This window comes from Vombatus ursinus, unplaced genomic scaffold, assembly GCF_900497805.2.
Source record: "Vombatus ursinus unplaced genomic scaffold, bare-nosed wombat genome assembly UNPS02014821.1, whole genome shotgun sequence".
Taxonomy (NCBI): domain Eukaryota; kingdom Metazoa; phylum Chordata; class Mammalia; order Diprotodontia; family Vombatidae; genus Vombatus; species Vombatus ursinus.
Genome location: NW_020954599.1, coordinates 46412994 through 46431679, shown reverse-complemented (window position 1 = coordinate 46431679; position 18686 = coordinate 46412994). Strand labels below are relative to the sequence as shown.

The 18686-nt window shown below is 37.5% G+C and overlaps 1 protein-coding gene across 1 annotated transcript in view; it reads left to right on the top strand.

Moving 5' to 3' along the window:
* Positions 1–18686, top strand: part of GALNTL6 (polypeptide N-acetylgalactosaminyltransferase like 6) — a 959075-nt gene that overhangs the window by 707436 nt on the left and 232953 nt on the right. The window contains exon 5 of the mRNA XM_027837462.1: positions 17169–17354. Within this exon, the coding sequence (XP_027693263.1) occupies positions 17169–17354 (186 nt within the window). The remainder of the gene's footprint in view (positions 1–17168; positions 17355–18686) is intronic.

Genomic DNA, 18686 nt, shown 5'->3' with positions numbered 1-18686 from the left:
CTGTTTTGTAGATGATGAAGATGATGATGATAGCTGGCATTTATGCATCACTTTTAAGTTTCACAAAAGTGCTTTGCAATATTATCATTTGATCTTCACACCAACCCTGGGAGATAGGAGCTATTATTCTCATTTTACAGATGATGAAGCTGAGGCAGACAGAGATTCTTTAAGTGACTTGCCCAGGGTCACACAGCTAGTAAGCGTCTGAGGCCAGGTCTGAGCTCAAGTATTCCTGATTCCAGATCTAGTACTTTAGACACTATGCCATCTAGCTGAGAGAACTAGGGTTCAGGGAAGTTAAACTACTTACCCAAGGTCAGACAGCTAGGATTATCAGAGGCAGGATTCAAACCTAGGTCTTACTGACTCAAAGCTATACTATAGAGACAGCAAGGTGGCACAGTGCATAGAGGGCTGGACCTGGAGTTGGGTGGTGATGATCCTGGTGGTGGTGGTGCTGGTTGTTCAGTTTTTTCTGTCTGACTCCTTGTGAATCCATTTGAGGTTTTCTTGACAAGTATATTGGAGTGATTTGCCATGTCTTTCTCCAGCTCATTTTATGGATGAGAAACTGAGGCAAATGGGGTTAAGTAACTTGCCCAGAATCAAACAGCTAGTAAGTGTTTGAGACTGAATTTGAACCAATGAAAATTAGTCTTCCTGATCCCAAGCCCAGAGCTCTACTGAGTTCAAATCCAGCCTCAGTTCCCCCATGTGTAAAATGAGCTGCAGAAGGAAATGGCAAACCATTCCAGTTTTCTTGCCAGTAAAACTCCAAAAATTGGTCATAAAGAGTTGGATATGACTGAACAACAACAACACACTATAACGGAAATCAACTGAGGTAGTTGTAATGTATGTATGTCAGAGGGTTCTTTAGTTTAATATGAGCTTGGTTTTGTTTTGTTTTTAGTGTTTGTTTTAGCTCCTCATTGTTTTGTTATTTCTGAGACTCCCTAAGACAAGTGTTCTTAACCTGGGGTCTATTAAATTGTTAGTTGTTTTTTTTATAACTGTATTTCATCATAATTAGTTTCCTTAGTAATCCTATGTATTATATATTATATATTGAATTGCATATATTTAAAAATATCTTCTAAGGAGTTCATAGAATCCTTTCACCAATACAGACCAATTACTGCTCTGCAATCTGTGATCTTAATTGCCTGTAGCAATGAGAGGGAAAAAAAATGAGTTGCCCAGGGTCATACAGCTTATATGGTTTAGAGGTAGGACATGAACCAAGTCTAGCTCACCCAAGGTCCAGCTTTCCATCCACTATGTCAAACTGCCTTTCATCTTGAATATAGTAGGCTCTTAATAAATGTTATTTATGTTTAATAGAAATGCAGTGATTCACAGTGGTCTCTTTTTCACGGTAATAAATATAGTAAGTAGTACGGTAAATTAATTGTCATGTCCATCTTGCCCCTTGCCTCTTTAATGATACCCAACAAAACACCTTTTCTTAGGATAAGGATGGCATCTTGTTAACGTTAGGCAATTCAAACTTCCATTCCAGAGTCCATCCATACCCACTACCTAAAATGAATATTCTAAGACATATTTGAAAGTTTGTGAGCCATCTTCATTGGATTCTTGTGCAAGGCAGTCAAATTAAATGAAATATTTGTAAAATGCTTAGTACAGTGCCTGGCCCATAGTAGCCACTTAACAAATGCTTATTCCTTTCCATGTTGAATCAAGTTATGAGCACCAACTGAACTGTGCTCCTGACAATTTGTTGGGTCTAATAACATATGGTCTAATAGGATCCCTCATCATCTTTGCTTCACTTAATGCATTTTGAAAAGGCATTCAAAATTGCTGAAATGACAATTTTCCTACCTCCTTCTGCTTCTTTGTAGAGGTGGGAGAGTATGGATATGGAACATTGCATATAACAGCAGACTTTTTTGATATGTTGGTTAGTTTTCTGGATTTTTATTTCTTTATTATAAAAGGTAGCTTTCTGAGGGGATGACGGAGAAAGAAGACATTGGGTGATACAAAAAGAAGACATGTAGGTGATACAAAAGCTGTCAATAAAATTTTGTATTGAAAAGCACACCTCACCAACACCATCAATCATTATTCAGAAATCTGAACTTCACAAAAGGAATCAACAATCTGATGAGATGCATATGTTCATGTTGTAGACTTCTGCTCCAACATTTCCACTTCGGTCATTTCTTAGCTAACATGTTGCAGGATGACTGGCCCAAATTTGTCATTTGGCAAAGTCTAGCTTCTGATAATACTGTCTATAACAGGTAAAATAAAAGGCATTTACAACAGAATAAGTAAAAAAAAAAAAAAGGAAATGTGTATTCAACAATACCTAAGGATACTGTCAACCTTAAAAAACCCTTGGTTAATTTGTGAAGGTATGTCATAGTACTATATCCAGAGTTCATATACAACAAGATGGGCCATCTTGAAAGAATATATTGTTCAAAACCCAAAGGTGAAGAAAAAACTCAGGAACAATCAAAGCAATTCTTATTACCTAGAATCATATGGTCAAGATCATTTCCATTAAAGTCATAGTTTTATCACATTTCATAGAATCCATGACAAGATATCTCAGAAATGATGCTGTTTGCCTTGGTACTCATAAATGTCCAAGAGTGTTAGAAAGAATTCAACTCTAGATTCGGTACATTAATAACTGTGAAGATAGCCTTTCCATAATATTTTCTCCCAAGATCTGTTCTTAAAGTTATTGAGACTAATATTTATTCATATAAATCATAATAATCAAAATGTTGAACAAACCAAAATTTGACCCTCAAATGTGCAAAGTGGTCATGACTCATCATTATTATGGTGTAGTACAAAACATCCCAGGTTGGAATTGGTTGCTGATAATAATATTTATAATAATAGATGATATTTCTAAGCTTTTTAGGCCTTGCTTGTCATATTGAAGTAGTGAAAGTAAAGGACACATTTCTAGCTTCCAAGTAGACTGATTTAATTTGATCCTCATAACAACCTAATGAGATAAACAGTATTGTCCCAATTTTGTCTGTGAGGAAACTGAGGCTCATTAAGTTTAAATAACTTTCCCAGGGATACATCAGCTAGAAAGTATTTGACATAATTTAAACTGAGACTTTTCCTGACTATATTTTATTTACCTGATAATTTTATATACTCTGTTAGCCCAACTATTGAAAGTTGCCCATAAGATTGTCAGGGTATTTTCCAGAGAACATTGGGGAGAAGCTTTATCAAAGAATACATACTCATTCTTTGCATCAGTCTACTTGGAAGCCAGAAAAGTGTCCTTTACTTTCACTACTTCAATATGACAAGGCAGTATAGTCTAATGGATAGAATCATCCTAAGAGAATGGAAGACTTGCATTCAAATTCTGCCTCTCATGTATAGTGATTATGTAACTGTAAATAAGTTACTTAACTTATTGGTGCCCCCAGGCAACCCTCTAGGTTGCTAAGGAATTGCCAACCTACATTGGTAGAGGAAGCTTCCACCCTCAGAATTCCCTACAATCACGGGTCCAAACTAAATAACTTCCATATGAACTTAAGCATCTAATCAGACAAGGTGTCACTGAACCTGTTACATAAACCTGGGGGGCTATACCATGTTTTTCTGTGAACACACATTGGCATTTCTGTTGATAAATCCCTTTACCTGGATTATAAGAAGGGAACAATACTGAAGCCTAATGGTAAGATGTAAAAAGTGCACTGTGAATAAGGCATTGAAACATCACCATTATCCTGTACTCATGGACAATGAACTCCTTGCTACTCTGATTATGGTGGTCACGGTAAAACCTGACCTTGCCCAAGTTTCTTTATGACACTGTTCAGAAAATAGTATAGAGTCTTTCTTCACAGTTATTAATATACAAAAAAAAAAACCACCCTGCTATTCCTATAGCCATTGTATTACCAAAATATCCCACACCTGGAATCTTAGAAGGCAGACATTCATACTAATTAAAGAACATTCTCAGTTGAATGTTTTAGGTTCAGATTTTTGATTCTCTGTGAAATCATCCATTGCTTCCCAAAGAACTTAATTTTTAAGATTCATAAGTTTATACTTTAGAGGCCATTGAATCTAACATCCTCATTTTTCAGGTAGGGGGAAACTGAGGCCCAAAGATATTAAATCCAGGGTCACACAGCTAACAGGTATCTGACATGGGATTTCAATCCAGGTCATCCTGACTTCAAGTCCAGTTCCCTATCCACTTCCACTAGGTCTGGGAACTTTGGAATGGCTAAACAAACTGTCATGCATAGTTGTGATAAAAAATTACTGTGTCATAAAAAATAGCAACTGTGAAGAATTCAGAGAAGCATAGTAAGACATGAATTGATGCAGAATAAAGTAAATAGAACCAGGAAAATAGTGTGCATGATGACTACAACAATGTAAATGGAAGACAATTAAATGAAATTGAGCATTATATAATTAAAATTACCAAATATAACTTCAAAGAAAGTGTACTACCCTCCTTTCATTTCATACATGGGTGACTATGGATATAAATATTGCATATACTTTTAGAAACAATGTGTCAGCTGGTTTTACAGTTTTAATTCCCCTCTTTTTAAATCTTCCTTAAGAGAGCTAGCTGGCTGAATAAGTGGGAGAGAGATATATTTGGACATGAATGTGATATAACAACAAAAGGCATCAATGAAAGTTTAAAATATAATTCCAGGTGTAAAACTATATTTCTGTGATGTTTCAGTTATAGGAAAAACAAAATGGTTTAATATCTCTTAGAATCTGAGTCTTACAGTGATACTCAGTGTTTAAAATGTCACTGTCTGAATATCATAACAGCACAAACCAAAAGTTCATTCCTAACACATTATTTCTAAAAAATATTCTTTTCCATCCTTTAAAACTATGATGGAGCAGGAAAGTTTGAGAAAATTCCATTTAGCTAGTTTGGGATTATTATCAACTGATTAAAATTGCCTATTTCAGTAAAATTGGCCAATTCCATTTTTTAAGCTGTGCACACTCTTAAAGGTAATCAGGGCATCACTGTGTGGACTCTAGCAGTAAGTGATTGACTAGTAGCTTCATCATCTTAAAGAGATAATAGTTTTTGGTGTACCACATACAATAGAATAAATGGTTGATTAAGCCAATCAAAGCAGGGAAACTATAATGTTCTGATACCACCACAAAAGTAGACTGATGATCAAAGAAGGGCAGAACAGTTTTCAAAAGAAGAAATGAAAACCAATTAACAAGTCAATAAACATTTATTAAGCACCCAGTCTGTACCAAGTACTGTGCTAAGCACTGGGGATACAAATTTTAGGAGAGGAGGAAGAGGAGAAGGAGAAAGAGGATGAAGAGGAGGAATAGGAGAGGAGGAGGAGAAAAAAAAAGAAATGAAATTCCCTGCTCTGAAAAAGCTTATAATGTAATGGGGGAAGATAATCTACACAAAAGGAAACTTGGGGGTGGGGAAAGGCCACTGCTGGCACAATATTTGTGGAGTCAAAACTAAGCAGAGATGTTGCTAGCTGATGGGAAATGAAGTTAGCAGAGAAATTTTGAGCCCTCTATAAAAGTAAATTTGGGGAGGAGTTTATAGCTCTGCCCTCCAATCAGAGCACAGAAGCAATTGAGAGTGTTGAGTATCAAAACTGAATCAATCTCCAAGGTGATGAGATTTCAAGTGATCAGCTTATCTTTAGGGAGGCTCGAGGTTTCTTTCTGCAGCTGACACAAAGCAGAACCGCTGATAGGAAAACAACCATATGGAAAAATGTTCCAAATAACTAATGTAAGAGAAATGTATGTTAAAACATCTATATTTCATCTCACAGCCACAAAATTGTCAAAGATGATAAAAGATGAAAATAGTTGATGTTAAAGGAGCTGTTTTAAACAGGCATACTAATGTTCTATTGGTGGAGCTGTGAATTGCAGTGCTCCAGAAAACAAATTGGAATTATACAAGAAAAATCACTAAAACATTCATACTCTTTGAATTAGCAAATCACCCCAGGAGGTCAAAGGCAGAAATATAGCTGAGGAGTACTTTTTGTCATAGCAAAAAACAAAAAACAAAAAACCTTGAAACACAATGATTTCGAGTCAATTAAGGAAGGGGTAAGCAAAATGTGAGAAAATGTTATTGTGCCATAAGAAACAACAAATTTGACAGATTCAGATTAATCTGGGTGGTTCAGTAGAGCAGTTAATGGGCACACACAGGTCCTTTCTTCAACTAAACTGCCAAGCATTCAAACTCTACTGCAGAGAGCACAACTCCAGTGGGTTGGCCATGTTGTCTGAATGCCAAATGTTATGTTTGCCTAAAAGATTATTTTACAGAGAACTCACACCAGGCTGGAGCTCACATGGAGGTCAGAAGAATCGATACAAGGACACTCTCAAAGTCTCTCTGAAGAACTTTGGAATCGATTGTGAGACATGGGAGACACTGGCACAGGGTCACCCAGAGTGATGTGCCCACCTCAGAGAAGGCTCTGTACTCTATGAGCAAGGCAGAATTGCAGTAGCTCCAAAGAAATGTGAGACAAGCAAATTTAGAGACATCTCTACTGCAAATGTTCACATGGACTTTTTGTACCCAACCTGTGGTAGAGTCTTCTGAACTCATTTTGATCTGATCAGCCACATTTGGACACGCTGCACCTTGACTCCAACATAGAGATGTCATTTTGGTCCTTTCTGAGAACAAAGGACAACAACCAACCAACTAATGAACATAATGGTTAGAGCCCTTTTAATTAAGAAGCCCTGAGCCCAAATCTTGCCTTAGGACAAATCACCTACTGGGCCTCAGTTTCTTTATTTATAAAAGGAAAGAATTGGACTTGATGGTCTTTAAGGTCCCTTCCTCCTCTAATCTTTGACCTGATAACATATGAACTGGATGCAAAGAAAGAAAACCAAAGAAATGAAGAAGTAATGATCATAATCATTGTAAAGAAAACAGCATAAAGACATCCAAAATTGGATAAATAGAAAGGTCAACTGATTCTATAGTAATGAGTATCTTTCCTTTCCTTTGATGGGAGAGCAGCTGACTAGAGGTGTAGAATGACCATCATATTGGTTTGTTTTGCTTAATTATTTTTCTTTTTCCTTTTTTTTCTTTTTTCTTTTTTTTTCTTTTTTCTTTTTTTTGCTAGGCAATGGGGTTAAGCGACTTGCCCAGGGTCACACAGCTAGTACATGTTATGGGTCTGAGGCTGGATTTGAACTCAGGTCCTCCTGACTTCAGGTCCAGTGCTCTATCTACTGTGCCACCTAGCTGCCCCTGCTTAATTGTCTTTCAAGGAGAGTTTGGGCACAAAGTTATTGGGAAATGACAGTGAGGTTTTTTTTTTAATTGGTAAAGAGAGAGAAAGAAAGAGAGAGAGAGAGAGAGAGAGAGAGAGAGAGAGAGAGAGAGAGAGAAAGTAGACCAATTACCTTCATTTTATTTTATTTTTTTCAGGAATCTGAGGCCTGGCCCAGTGCCACAGCACATGGCCAACGTGTTCCCAAATCATACAATTCTTACTAATACCAGGACACTACAGCAATCTTGAATTTCAGATTATCAAATTCAAGGAATTCTAAGCACTTGACATTTAACCCCACAATGCAATAATCTACCTATATTTAAGATTCATATATAGCATGGGAAATTGAAAATTCTTGCTCCATAAAGGTTATGAACATGTCAAATCTTTATAAATAAACATCCAATGAAGAGAAAAATGACAATTCTAATTCATCTTTCTACATAGAGTACTAATGGCAAATGTGTAGGGAGATTTCCTGGCTGTCCCCAGGAAGACTGCAAAGTCACTAAGACATCATACATTTACAAGATCAACTAACAGAATAGCCAACTGTACCAAGTGTCAGGCTATTTATTCTGGAGCAAATTAGGAGGGCTGCGGTAGCTAGACAGGTCTTTACCTCATCCTTTGTGGTTGCAGGGGTGATTTGGAGTGGGAGAGAGATTGCAGGGGCATTGGTAAGAAGGAAGAGAAGAGGGTTCGCTTTGTAGAGAGAAGGAGGGCCAGAATCAGGCCACACAAGCCAAGCCTCTCAGCAGTGATCAGGAACAGGATTATCCTGACGAATGGTCAGGGCTGCTGTGCTGTCCCCCGAACACCAGCATCACCGACAATGCCAATGCCAATGCAGGCTGCCAGTCTGCTCAGGCCCACACTGAGGCCTGCTGCCAACTGAATGAAGTTCTTGAACAGGATACTTCCTGATTCGATGAGAACAGCCACCCTCAAATCAAAGATAGCTATGGTCTCAGCTATGACAACAAGAATGATCAGCTCAGGTCACATGACTGACATGACTGCCACACCAGCACCACTTTTTGCTGTGCCATGAGCCACACCAAGAGTATTGAAGATGACGCAAGCATAATCAAGACTCTTAGACATGTCTGTGCAGTGTCGATAGGCTGAAAGGACTGGGAGAAATGAGAGAGGCAAAGGCATGGGACTGCATAGAGGATAGAGTACGGGAGGGCAGTTAGTCAGGTGAGACGTCGTGAACTCAAGAGACACTGGCTCCACTGTTTCAACTACCTTTGTTTGGAAAAAAAAAAAACCCTGAAAAATTCTCCAGGTTATACATGAAGTGAATATTAATTTGCATGTAAGTAAATGATACTTCAAGCTTATTCTGTATTTAAAAAATGTATTTTCAGAGAATTAGCATAATAAGTGAATTTTTTAAATTTGAATGTTTAAACTATCATTCCTAAATCTATAAACAAAAGAAACTAGAAAATATTTCCAATATTGTCAAAATAAACAAACTTACTTAGGTTTTAGGCTTAAAATACAGAAAAAAAAACATTTAAACTTTAAATTTAATTGTAAACTTCATTGTATATGGTTGCCTGTTATATACTAGTCTAATATTCTAATTAGACTAATTATATCCACCTTCGCTGTGAGTTACACGTAATTAGATGTTACTAAAAAGCTGCCTATATCCACTCATGTGGGTAGTCAGGCAGATAATTGTCTTAATTTAGACTAATGGAATCACAATATCTAGGTTCAAAGTAGAACAATTGATGGCAACATTGACCTAGTGTTCATACATGATGTTATATCCTCTGCATCCAGTAAATATAACCTCCATAAGACATTACTATAGCTTTTGGTGGTAAGAAAAATACATAGTAATTGAGTAATTAGGGCTGAGGGTTAAAAAAAATGTACTATTGGTATATTTCAACTTACAAATACTGAAATTATAAATACTTTTATATACATATATACATATACATATACATATATATATAGTTGGAAAGGTGTCCTGTGTCCAGACCCAATCCCCAAATCCCCATGGAGTAAATAACTTTTTTCTTAAAGTGTTTGCCCTAATTAGTTCCTCAATTTATACATGTGTAGAAAGTTTATAGTTGTACTCAGGAATATCTACCACATTCCAACCTAACCCTTTTCCCTGGTGGACACTTTGCCCCCATCAATGTCACAAAAGACAGTTAGCAATTTGGACAGATGTGTATTCCAGACATCCCAAATAAGAATTAGAAATGCCTTCTATAGTAGCCATATAGTTATAAATGGTCATTTAGTATAGCTGAAATTATGTTATTTAAATTATGTTTAAGCTGCATTATGGTTTAAATAGTTTTTCATGGGCTGCCTCTGGAGTCCAACTAGGAAATGAAGTATGAGTTCCAAACTACTATTTTGGAAATAAACTTTTAAAACTAGACTGATTTACAAGTTAGTGACTCTCCATAAGATTTGAAACAAGTTATTATGAGTAGATTATAAAAGTCATCTAAGAAGTAGTAGCAAATTTGGAGTCAGTAGACCTGAGATTAAACTCTGACTTTGGTGAGAGAGAGAGAGAGAGAGAGAGGTGTTAGATAGATGATAGGTAGATAGAAAAATGAGAGAGAGAAACAGAGAAAGATGATAGTTGAGAGGCAGATAGATGGATAGAAAGATATACAGATGGACAGATGATAGATAAAGAAGATGGATAGATATACAGAGCTATATAGGTGACAGGTAGGTAGATAGATAACAGGTAGCTAGATATAGAAGGTTAAATAGATATACATAGAGAGAAACAGAAGGAGATAGATAAGTGATAGGTAGATAGATCGGTAGGTAGAGAGAGAGAGACAATACGTGACAGAAAGATAAATACATAGGTAGGTAGATAGATAGTAGATAGGTGAGTATATAGAGAAATAGAGACAGAGAAAGAAAGATGATAGAAGATAGAGACAGAGAGAGAACGAGAGACAGAGAGAGAGAGAGAGAGAGAAGTCGTACTTAGATAGATAATAGGTAGAAAGATAGATGGCAGCTAGCTGGTGCCATGGATAGAGCACTAGGCCTAGAGTCAGGAAGATCTGAATTCAAATCTGGTCTAGATCATGGTCAAGTCACTTAACCTCTATTTCGCTCAGTTCCTCATCTGTAAAATGGGGACACACTGAAGAAGAAAACAGCAAACCATTCAAGTATCTTTGCCAAGAAAACACCAAGGACAAAGTCCATAGGGTCACATAGAGTCAGGCATAACCAAACAACTAATCAACAGCACCACCAAAGATAGATAATTTATTAAGCATTTAATATGTGCCAGACTCTGTGCTAAGTGCTGGGGATACAAATACAAACCAGCCAGTCAGACTTGTCCTTTCCTCTCGCAGAGCCCTGGTTTCCTCTGATGTGGTATAAGGGTGTCAGATTAAATGATCTCTACAATCCTTCAGGTGCTAAATCAATGTATTTAAGTCCTGACAAAAACAAGACTGTTCCTATTTTGGCTTATTCCCTCTGCCGCTCTTTTAGTACTCAAATGTTTTATTGTCTTACATTAAATTTTAATTTAATAATTTCATTTGCCTGAAGTTATACTCTGCTCAGTTTGTAAGCTACTGGAGAAAGGCGGGGCAGGGGGGAAGGAGGGGGAAAGGAGAAGAGACAAGCATTTATTAAGTGCTTATTATATGTTAGACACTGTGCTAAGGGCAGAGGGTAGAAATACAAACAATTAAAGTCTCTACCCTCAGGGAGCTCACATTCTAATGGGGAAAGACAGCACATAAAAGGGGGAGCTAGACGGGAAGCAATGGCTTAGAGGCCTGTGTTCTGGGCAAGATAAGGCATGTGCTTCCCCCCACCCACCCACCCAAGGGAACCAGGAAGCTCAGAGACAAATTCCAAGGTGGAGCTGGGTGTAGGGTGGGTGGAGGGAATAGAGATAATATCCCCAAAGCAAGAGATATCTAAATGAGATACCTGAGTTTTTAATTTTCACTAATATGGCTGTTGCTTTGTACCCAATGAGTACTCAGTGAATGCCTACTGAATGAATTACCAGAAACACCAAAGAGCTGCCACTACCTTATCTCACTCTTTTTCCATGGATGCCTTTGCATAATCGATCTGGTTAATTTTGTTTGTAGAAGTGGTGTGGAAGGAAACGCTAAAGCCAGGCTGCAGTTGACAGAAGGAACCTGCATCTCTAAGGGACATATTCCTGGATACAAAACCTACATAGGAAGAGGGAAAAAAAAAGATCAGCATATTATTTATCTGTTGACAAAGAGAGCCTACCATGAAGGTGGCAATTCATTTATTTTATGTCCACACAACAGCAAACAAATGTTTTAGCAAGCAATAGATAGACCTGTGTGAAGCAGTGTCTTGACCCAGAAATTTGTTCCACCCTTTTTACCATCTTTCTTTCCAAACATTTTTTTCTGACACATCAGAGGGAGGCTGTCAATGAATCTGGCTGGAAATCTCAAACCAAGCCTGGCTCCCCATGTATCTTCGTTCTAACCCACTTTAACCTTTAATGCCATCTCAAACTTTGTTTAGAATAAAATATGTATGTATATATAGAGAGAGAGAGAGAGAAGAAGAAGAAGAAGAAGAAGAAGAAAAAGGAGAAGAAGAACAAGAAGAACAAGAACAAAAACAAGAACAAGAACAAAAAGAAAAAGACAGGAAGAAGGACAGAAGTTCAGGAGTAAAAGGCTTCAGGCATGGACCCAACCTATACTTTCTTTTTTGGAACTTCGAGCATTAAGCATTTCATTTTAACAATCCATCACATAAAAATCACTATGAAATAGACAGAGGGTCTGAGATGAAAAGAAAATCTGATGTTAGAAATATAATAAAGGGGCAGCTAGGTGACGCAGTGGGTAGAGCACCAGCCTTGGAGTCAGGAGGACCTGAGTTCAAATCTGACCTCAGACACATAACACTCACTAACTGTGTAACTCTGGGCAAGTCACTTAACCCCAATTGCCTCATAAAAAAAAAGAAAGAAAAATAATAAAACTTGATTACAGAGTTTCATCTGACTGAGTTTTTATTATTTTTTAGCTTGTAAAATCCTGTCTTGTAGATGGTGGTGGGTGGGTAGATAGATGGATGGATAAATGGATAGGAAGGAAGGAAGGAAAGAAGAAGAGAGGGATGGAGGAAAGGAGGGAGGGAAGGAAGGAAGAGAACAATTAAGCGCTTCTTTTGTGCCAGGCTCTATGCTAAGAATGGGGGTTACAAATACAAGCAAGTAAGACAATCCCTGCCTTCAAGTATCTTATATTCCAATAGGAGGAAACAATACATCAAGGGGAACTGGAAGGAAGCAATGGCCTGGAAACCTGATTCTAGGCAAAATAAGGCAAAGGCTCACCTTGAGAGGTCCTCATCCTGGGGTGGAGTCCAAAGTGTTGGTATGGATCATTCCAAGGAGAAATGCTGACTGGGGAAGATATTGTCAATTGGGAAGAAAAAAACAATTGTATATCTTGTCTTTATCTCTTAATGCTACTGCATCTTCATGCTTCAGTAGTTCCATAATCTCATTGGCATGGAAATCCCCTTGAAAGGTGGAGCAATCACAGCATATCCATGCTACATGCTACAAAAAGATAAATTGACATCAGGTCCTTAGCACACTAGAAATCCTGGCAATCCTAACCTAACACTATTCCAATGGAGCTTAGACTTAGTACTTCCATATGTTAATGAATCCACTTCCTTTCTGGTTTGATTACTCCCTCCAACAACCAAGCTTCCAATATATCCATGTCTTCTCATTCCATCAATTCAATTCAACAAACTTTTTTTTGTTTGTTTTGTTTTTGTTTTTGGTTAGGCAACGGGGTTAAATGACTTGTCCAGGGTCACACAGCTAGTAAGTGTTACTTGTCTGAGGCTGGTCTTGAACTTGGGTCCTCCTGAATCCAGGGCCGGTGCTCTATCCACTGTGCCACCTAGCTGCCCCAACAAACTTTTTTTTTTAAAGTGCTATTATTTACCAGGCACTGTCCTAGGCCCCAGAAATTGTTGTTGTTATTCAATTGTTTTTCAGTTGTGTCCGACTCTTTGTGGCCCCATTCAGGGTTTTCTTGGCAAAGACACTGGAGTGGTTTGCCATTTCCTTCTCCAGCACATTTTACAGATGAAGAAACTGAGGCAAACAGGGTTAAGTGGCTTGCCCAGGATCAAACAGCTAGTAAGTGTCTAAAGCTGGATTTGAAACCAGGTCTTCCTGACTCCAGGCCTGGCATTCTATCTACTGCATCACCTTATCTGCCCTGGGCCACAGAAATAAAAAAACAAAAATGAAAACATTCCTGCCTTTAAGGAACTTATATTTCACTGAGGTTTGAGGGAAGCAATATGTAGTCAGATAAATTAAGGTAAAATATATACATATAATTGCTTCTTCCCCTGTTCTCTCTCCCTTCCCACACACACACATATACAGCTGGAAGGATGTGGAAATACCTGATACAACAGACAGAATTTAAGTTGTATCATGACTGGAGCTAAGGATTCCAAAAAGTAAAAGTTAGGAGGCACAGAATTCTAGGTATGGACAATCTTGAAAGGCACAGAGGTGAGAGATGTATTATTAAGCATGTACTAAGACTAGCAGTTATGGCTGGAACATATTGTATTTGAGAATAGATAATATGATTTTTTTTCTAGATAGTTTGAAGCAAGATTGTGAAGGGCTTTAACTGTCCAACAAAAGAGTTTGTACTTTCTAATACATTCTCAACAATCAAACAATTGAACATTCTCAAGTGGGAGAGTGATATGGTCAGACCTCTCTTTTAGGAACATCAGCTGGGCAACTGTACAGATCATGTCCATCTTCTCCCGAAAGGGCAATCTAGATGCCAAAAGCTTCCTCTAAGCCTTTTTAACATCTCAAGAGCATCACTACATGACTTAGGCTGTCCATCTCTTATCACTTATCCTTGGTCCATGACCAATCCACATCCTTCCCCAATCACATATTCCTCAATGCTATATTTTATGACAGTAAGACCTGGAGTTTGAATATTACATGTTACATTGTTAGAAATGCCCAATGGTATATTTGGTCTCATACCAAGTTTTCTGCAAACTTGCTTTCCCTTATATTACACTTTTCTGATTTGTAAGTAAGTATCGCTGGCAATTTTCCACCATTTTCATCATCATCATCCTTTCCAAATGAGTTTATATTTATAATTTGTATTGCCCGTGGTTGTCATATCTCTCTATTTGGCACTACGAAATGAGTTGGGCTCATTCAACCTAGTGGTAATTGTTTTATTCTACTTAATTACTATAGGAAAAAAGTTATAGTATGTTTCCTTTCTTTTCCTTTATTTTCCATTTTTGAAAATCATTAGCTTGTTTAAAAGGTCAACTTGGAGAAATTTTAATTGAACTTAGTGTTTTCTTTTCATCTTCTTCTACTTACTGATCTGTTGTTGATTTTAACCTTTGCTCAAGCCTGTGGATCTGAACACGTGTAGAGCTATTTCTGAAATGACTCCACATCAGCAGTCACTTCCTGTCTTCAAAGACCTAGCTAATTTCATTTTTTTGTCTTTACTATTTCTAGTATCTTCTGACTCTCTCTTTGAAGAAAATATTTATAATATATTGCCCTGAGGCATCTATAAGTTTTTGGCCACTTTCATTTCTTAGCCTAAGCCATATTTTAATATATTTTTTCACTATCTTCCCATATGCCCACCTTTGCATTGTAGACACTAATTATTAATAATTACAATAATATGTACACACATATTATATACATGTATATGTATATATGCCAACTTGCTTTAGAGCAACTTGTTGACTTATTTATACAATTTGTCTGTCTCCTTATCATCTGCATCAGATTTTGATAAACACATTGCAGTTATCTTCATGGTAATTTTTTAAAACTTATGCTTATAATGAGCATTAAAAAGCCAAATGACCAAGTATCTCATAAAATTCTGGAGGGTTTTTTGTTTTTGTTTTTGTTTTTGTTTTTTTTGCCATTGAGTACATGATGAAACCAATTCTGACCACTCCTCTATTTGCCTCTTCAAGGGCAACCTGCATCCTTCCATTTAACTGTAGCTTCCTTATGCCTTATTATTTTATTTCTAGCAAGAATTTAAATATTGTTTTAATAGGCATGCATAGGGAACATCAGAATTTATCAAGCCCAACCCCTTCATTTTTAGATAATAAAACTGATGCACAGAAAAGTTAAGTAAGTTACCCAAGGTCACACACAACTTCCATTAATATCATGTCAGCTCCTTGGTGACTGAAAAGTGATTTTTCATTTTGAGAACCAATAGTTAATGGTTTTAGATGGTCTAAGAAATTCTCCTTCCTACCTTTCTAGGACTCTTCTTCTATCACTGCTAAAGCATAAAGAGGCCTCACAGGACAGAAGGTCATTTGTACAGTTATGCCTTCTACATCATGACTTTCCCTATCACGGTTTTGATATATGGTGGGTCAGCATAAGAAATTAAATGGGAATTTTTTTAGAGTTTTATAGAAGATGCAGATGATACAACACAGAAAAAATATAGAAACTCAGAAGTGCATAAAATATATGTATAGTATTGTATATCAACATATTTTATCTTTTAATATCATAATAACTCAGGCTTCTTCTCTGGTACAAAGGGAAGATCAAAAAAAATTTACACGGATTTTCCATATCACAGGGGTGCCATGCCTCTGACCCCTGCAATGTGGAAAGGATAACTGCATTTTCCTTTGAGCTTGATAGAACTTAAAAGAGCTTTGTACTCTGCTGGTATAAGCTTTGAGAAACCAGGTCACCTCCTTACCACATTGAAGTGTCAAAATAGCATTTTTGTGGGGGTGGTTTCTTTGAGCTTCAATATCTACATCCTAAATGTTGATGACAGAAAGGGAAGATCTAAAATATGTAAACATAGTCAAGTTTTCTCTCCTCCAGCATTAGACAATTATGCTTGTTTATAACAAGAAAAATTCTCACTTTCTCAGGCATTTGTTCCAAAGCAGTCAATTATTTTGTCTTCCACACGTGATTTTCCCTGAGGTGATTCATTTTTATTGTGTGTTTTTAATTAGCAAAGGGAATGTTTCCAAACTCTCTGCTTTTTTATCTTAAGCATAGCCATGTTCAATGACATGGAATGCTATGGAACACTTCAGTGGCCTCACCACTACAATACATTTTATTTGTAACTCAACTACTCATTCACTTCACATTGAAGCCAGTTTCTAGACTCATTTGCCAACTTGCTGTTCTTTTATGGAGGAGGGAAGTGGAGAAGAGAGAGGGACCCGTTTCAGTCATGAAGATTCCATGGTTAATTTTTTCCCCTCATTATTTTCCGCACATCTTCTATCAAACTGAATATAGGTGGGAAGCCTTGCTGGAAAGGGCACCAATTTGTGTAACCATATGCCAGGATATTCATCTGGCTTTAGGTAATGGGAACTAGAGAGTTGATGAACATCTTGCAGTTATTCTAGCCAAGATTAAAGGTGGATGGCAGGGCTCCAATGACAACTGTGCTGTGAAAGGTCTAGGATATCAGTGACTTCCTCTGTGTTCAAACAAAGGGCAATATTTGGAGCTTAAAAAGCATGTTGGAAAGTATAAACAAAAGGACAAGAAACCTCTGGATCCAAAATCATAGTAATGCCTCCTCACTGTCCCTTGGGGTCAGGCAAAGGGAAAGGTTGAGTTTTTGTAATAAACGAGGAGTCAAATTCTCCTTTCCTTACCCTATAAATATAACTTCATTAACTCTTCTGCTAAAGTTGACCATCTGTATTCTTTACTTCTTCCTTTTCCAGAGCACCTGAAAGATAAATTGGAAGAATATATGGCCCGGTTTTCCAAAGTGAGAATTGTTCGAACCAAAAAACGGGAAGGACTGATCCGAACCCGACTCTTGGGTGCATCTATGGCAAAAGGAGAAGTTTTAACCTTCCTAGATTCTCACTGTGAAGTCAATGTGAACTGGCTGCCTCCTTTGCTTAGTAAGTACACAGTTTCCTAACTGGAATTCCTGAGAAGTCAACAAAAATATAACCAGTATTGACTATATACCAGGCACTGTGCAAGGCTTTTGAGATGGTGAAAACAAAAATGTAATCGCTGCCCTCAGGAAATTTATATTCTATAGGGAGGCACACTATGTTCATGGGTAAGTATAACTCATTGTCATACTTCACTCATGTCCCAAATCTATATTCTTATCTACTTTTTGGTGAAGTGAGTTTCTCTTGGGATTCTACTTGTTTCGCAATTATTATAGGATAAGAAATGCTTTTTGAAAGCATTGTTTGAGAGGAAGGAGAGACTTGAAATTTAAACTTACACCAATACAGGGAAAATAAATGGTTAGCTAGAAAACTGAAAAAGAGAACAATCATCTCTCCAGATGGCACCTTTTACAGTTGGTCTCCCCAACCTAGCCTCAGGTTGGAAAACCATTCCCTTGCTGTGAGAAATTTCTCCCATAGTTTCTCTCACTGTAGCTGTGTTCACCAGACAGTCACTAAAAGAAAGCTCATTTGTAAACGTGAGCTCATCAGTAAATAAGATGGAAAGGACCTCAGAAGCCATCTGGTCTAAGATGAGCAAGTTCAAAGTTAGATGGGTTATTGTCACATCAGTTTTTGAGCTGAATCCTGACACACCTTCACTGGCATGCTACTCTGAAGACTTCTTGTGGGGTGGAGGGGAACTTGGATCCCAAAGATTATATGAATGGAATGCTTACTTTGGTGGGTCCTACTAAATGCCAAGGCTTTGCATATATTTTTGGTGTCAAATTGTATACTTGTGGACTAAGATTCGTTCTCACCAAAGCTCCAAGAAGTTCTGCATCAAATTGCCTTCAAGGTGATCCACTTTTCCATTACAAACAATCTCAAAGACCAGATCCTAAGGAAAGGGGTCACAAGCTCTCTCAGTTGTGCACCAACAGAATACCAGGTAATATATGGAGCAATGACAAGATCGTTTTTTCAGTTCTACCAATGTTTCAAGATGGCCAAGACAGCATTTTTCTCTCTACGTAGCTGCCTTCCACCCACTTGTAAAATGTCACATTTGTACAGCCTACTGCAGTGCTTCGTTGTGACCTAGAGGTGAACAACAGTTCTTGAGGCTATGTCATTGGATTACAATTAGCAGGGTCTACCAATAGAAAAGGATCATTAATCTAGAAATGGAAGAGAGCTTAGAAGACTTCTAGTCCAATTCCTTATTTTGCAGAAGAGGAAACTGAGGCCCACTGAGTTTAAATAATTTACCTAATGTCATGCAAGTGTCAGAGGTGGGATAGGGACCCCTTTTAGGACTGG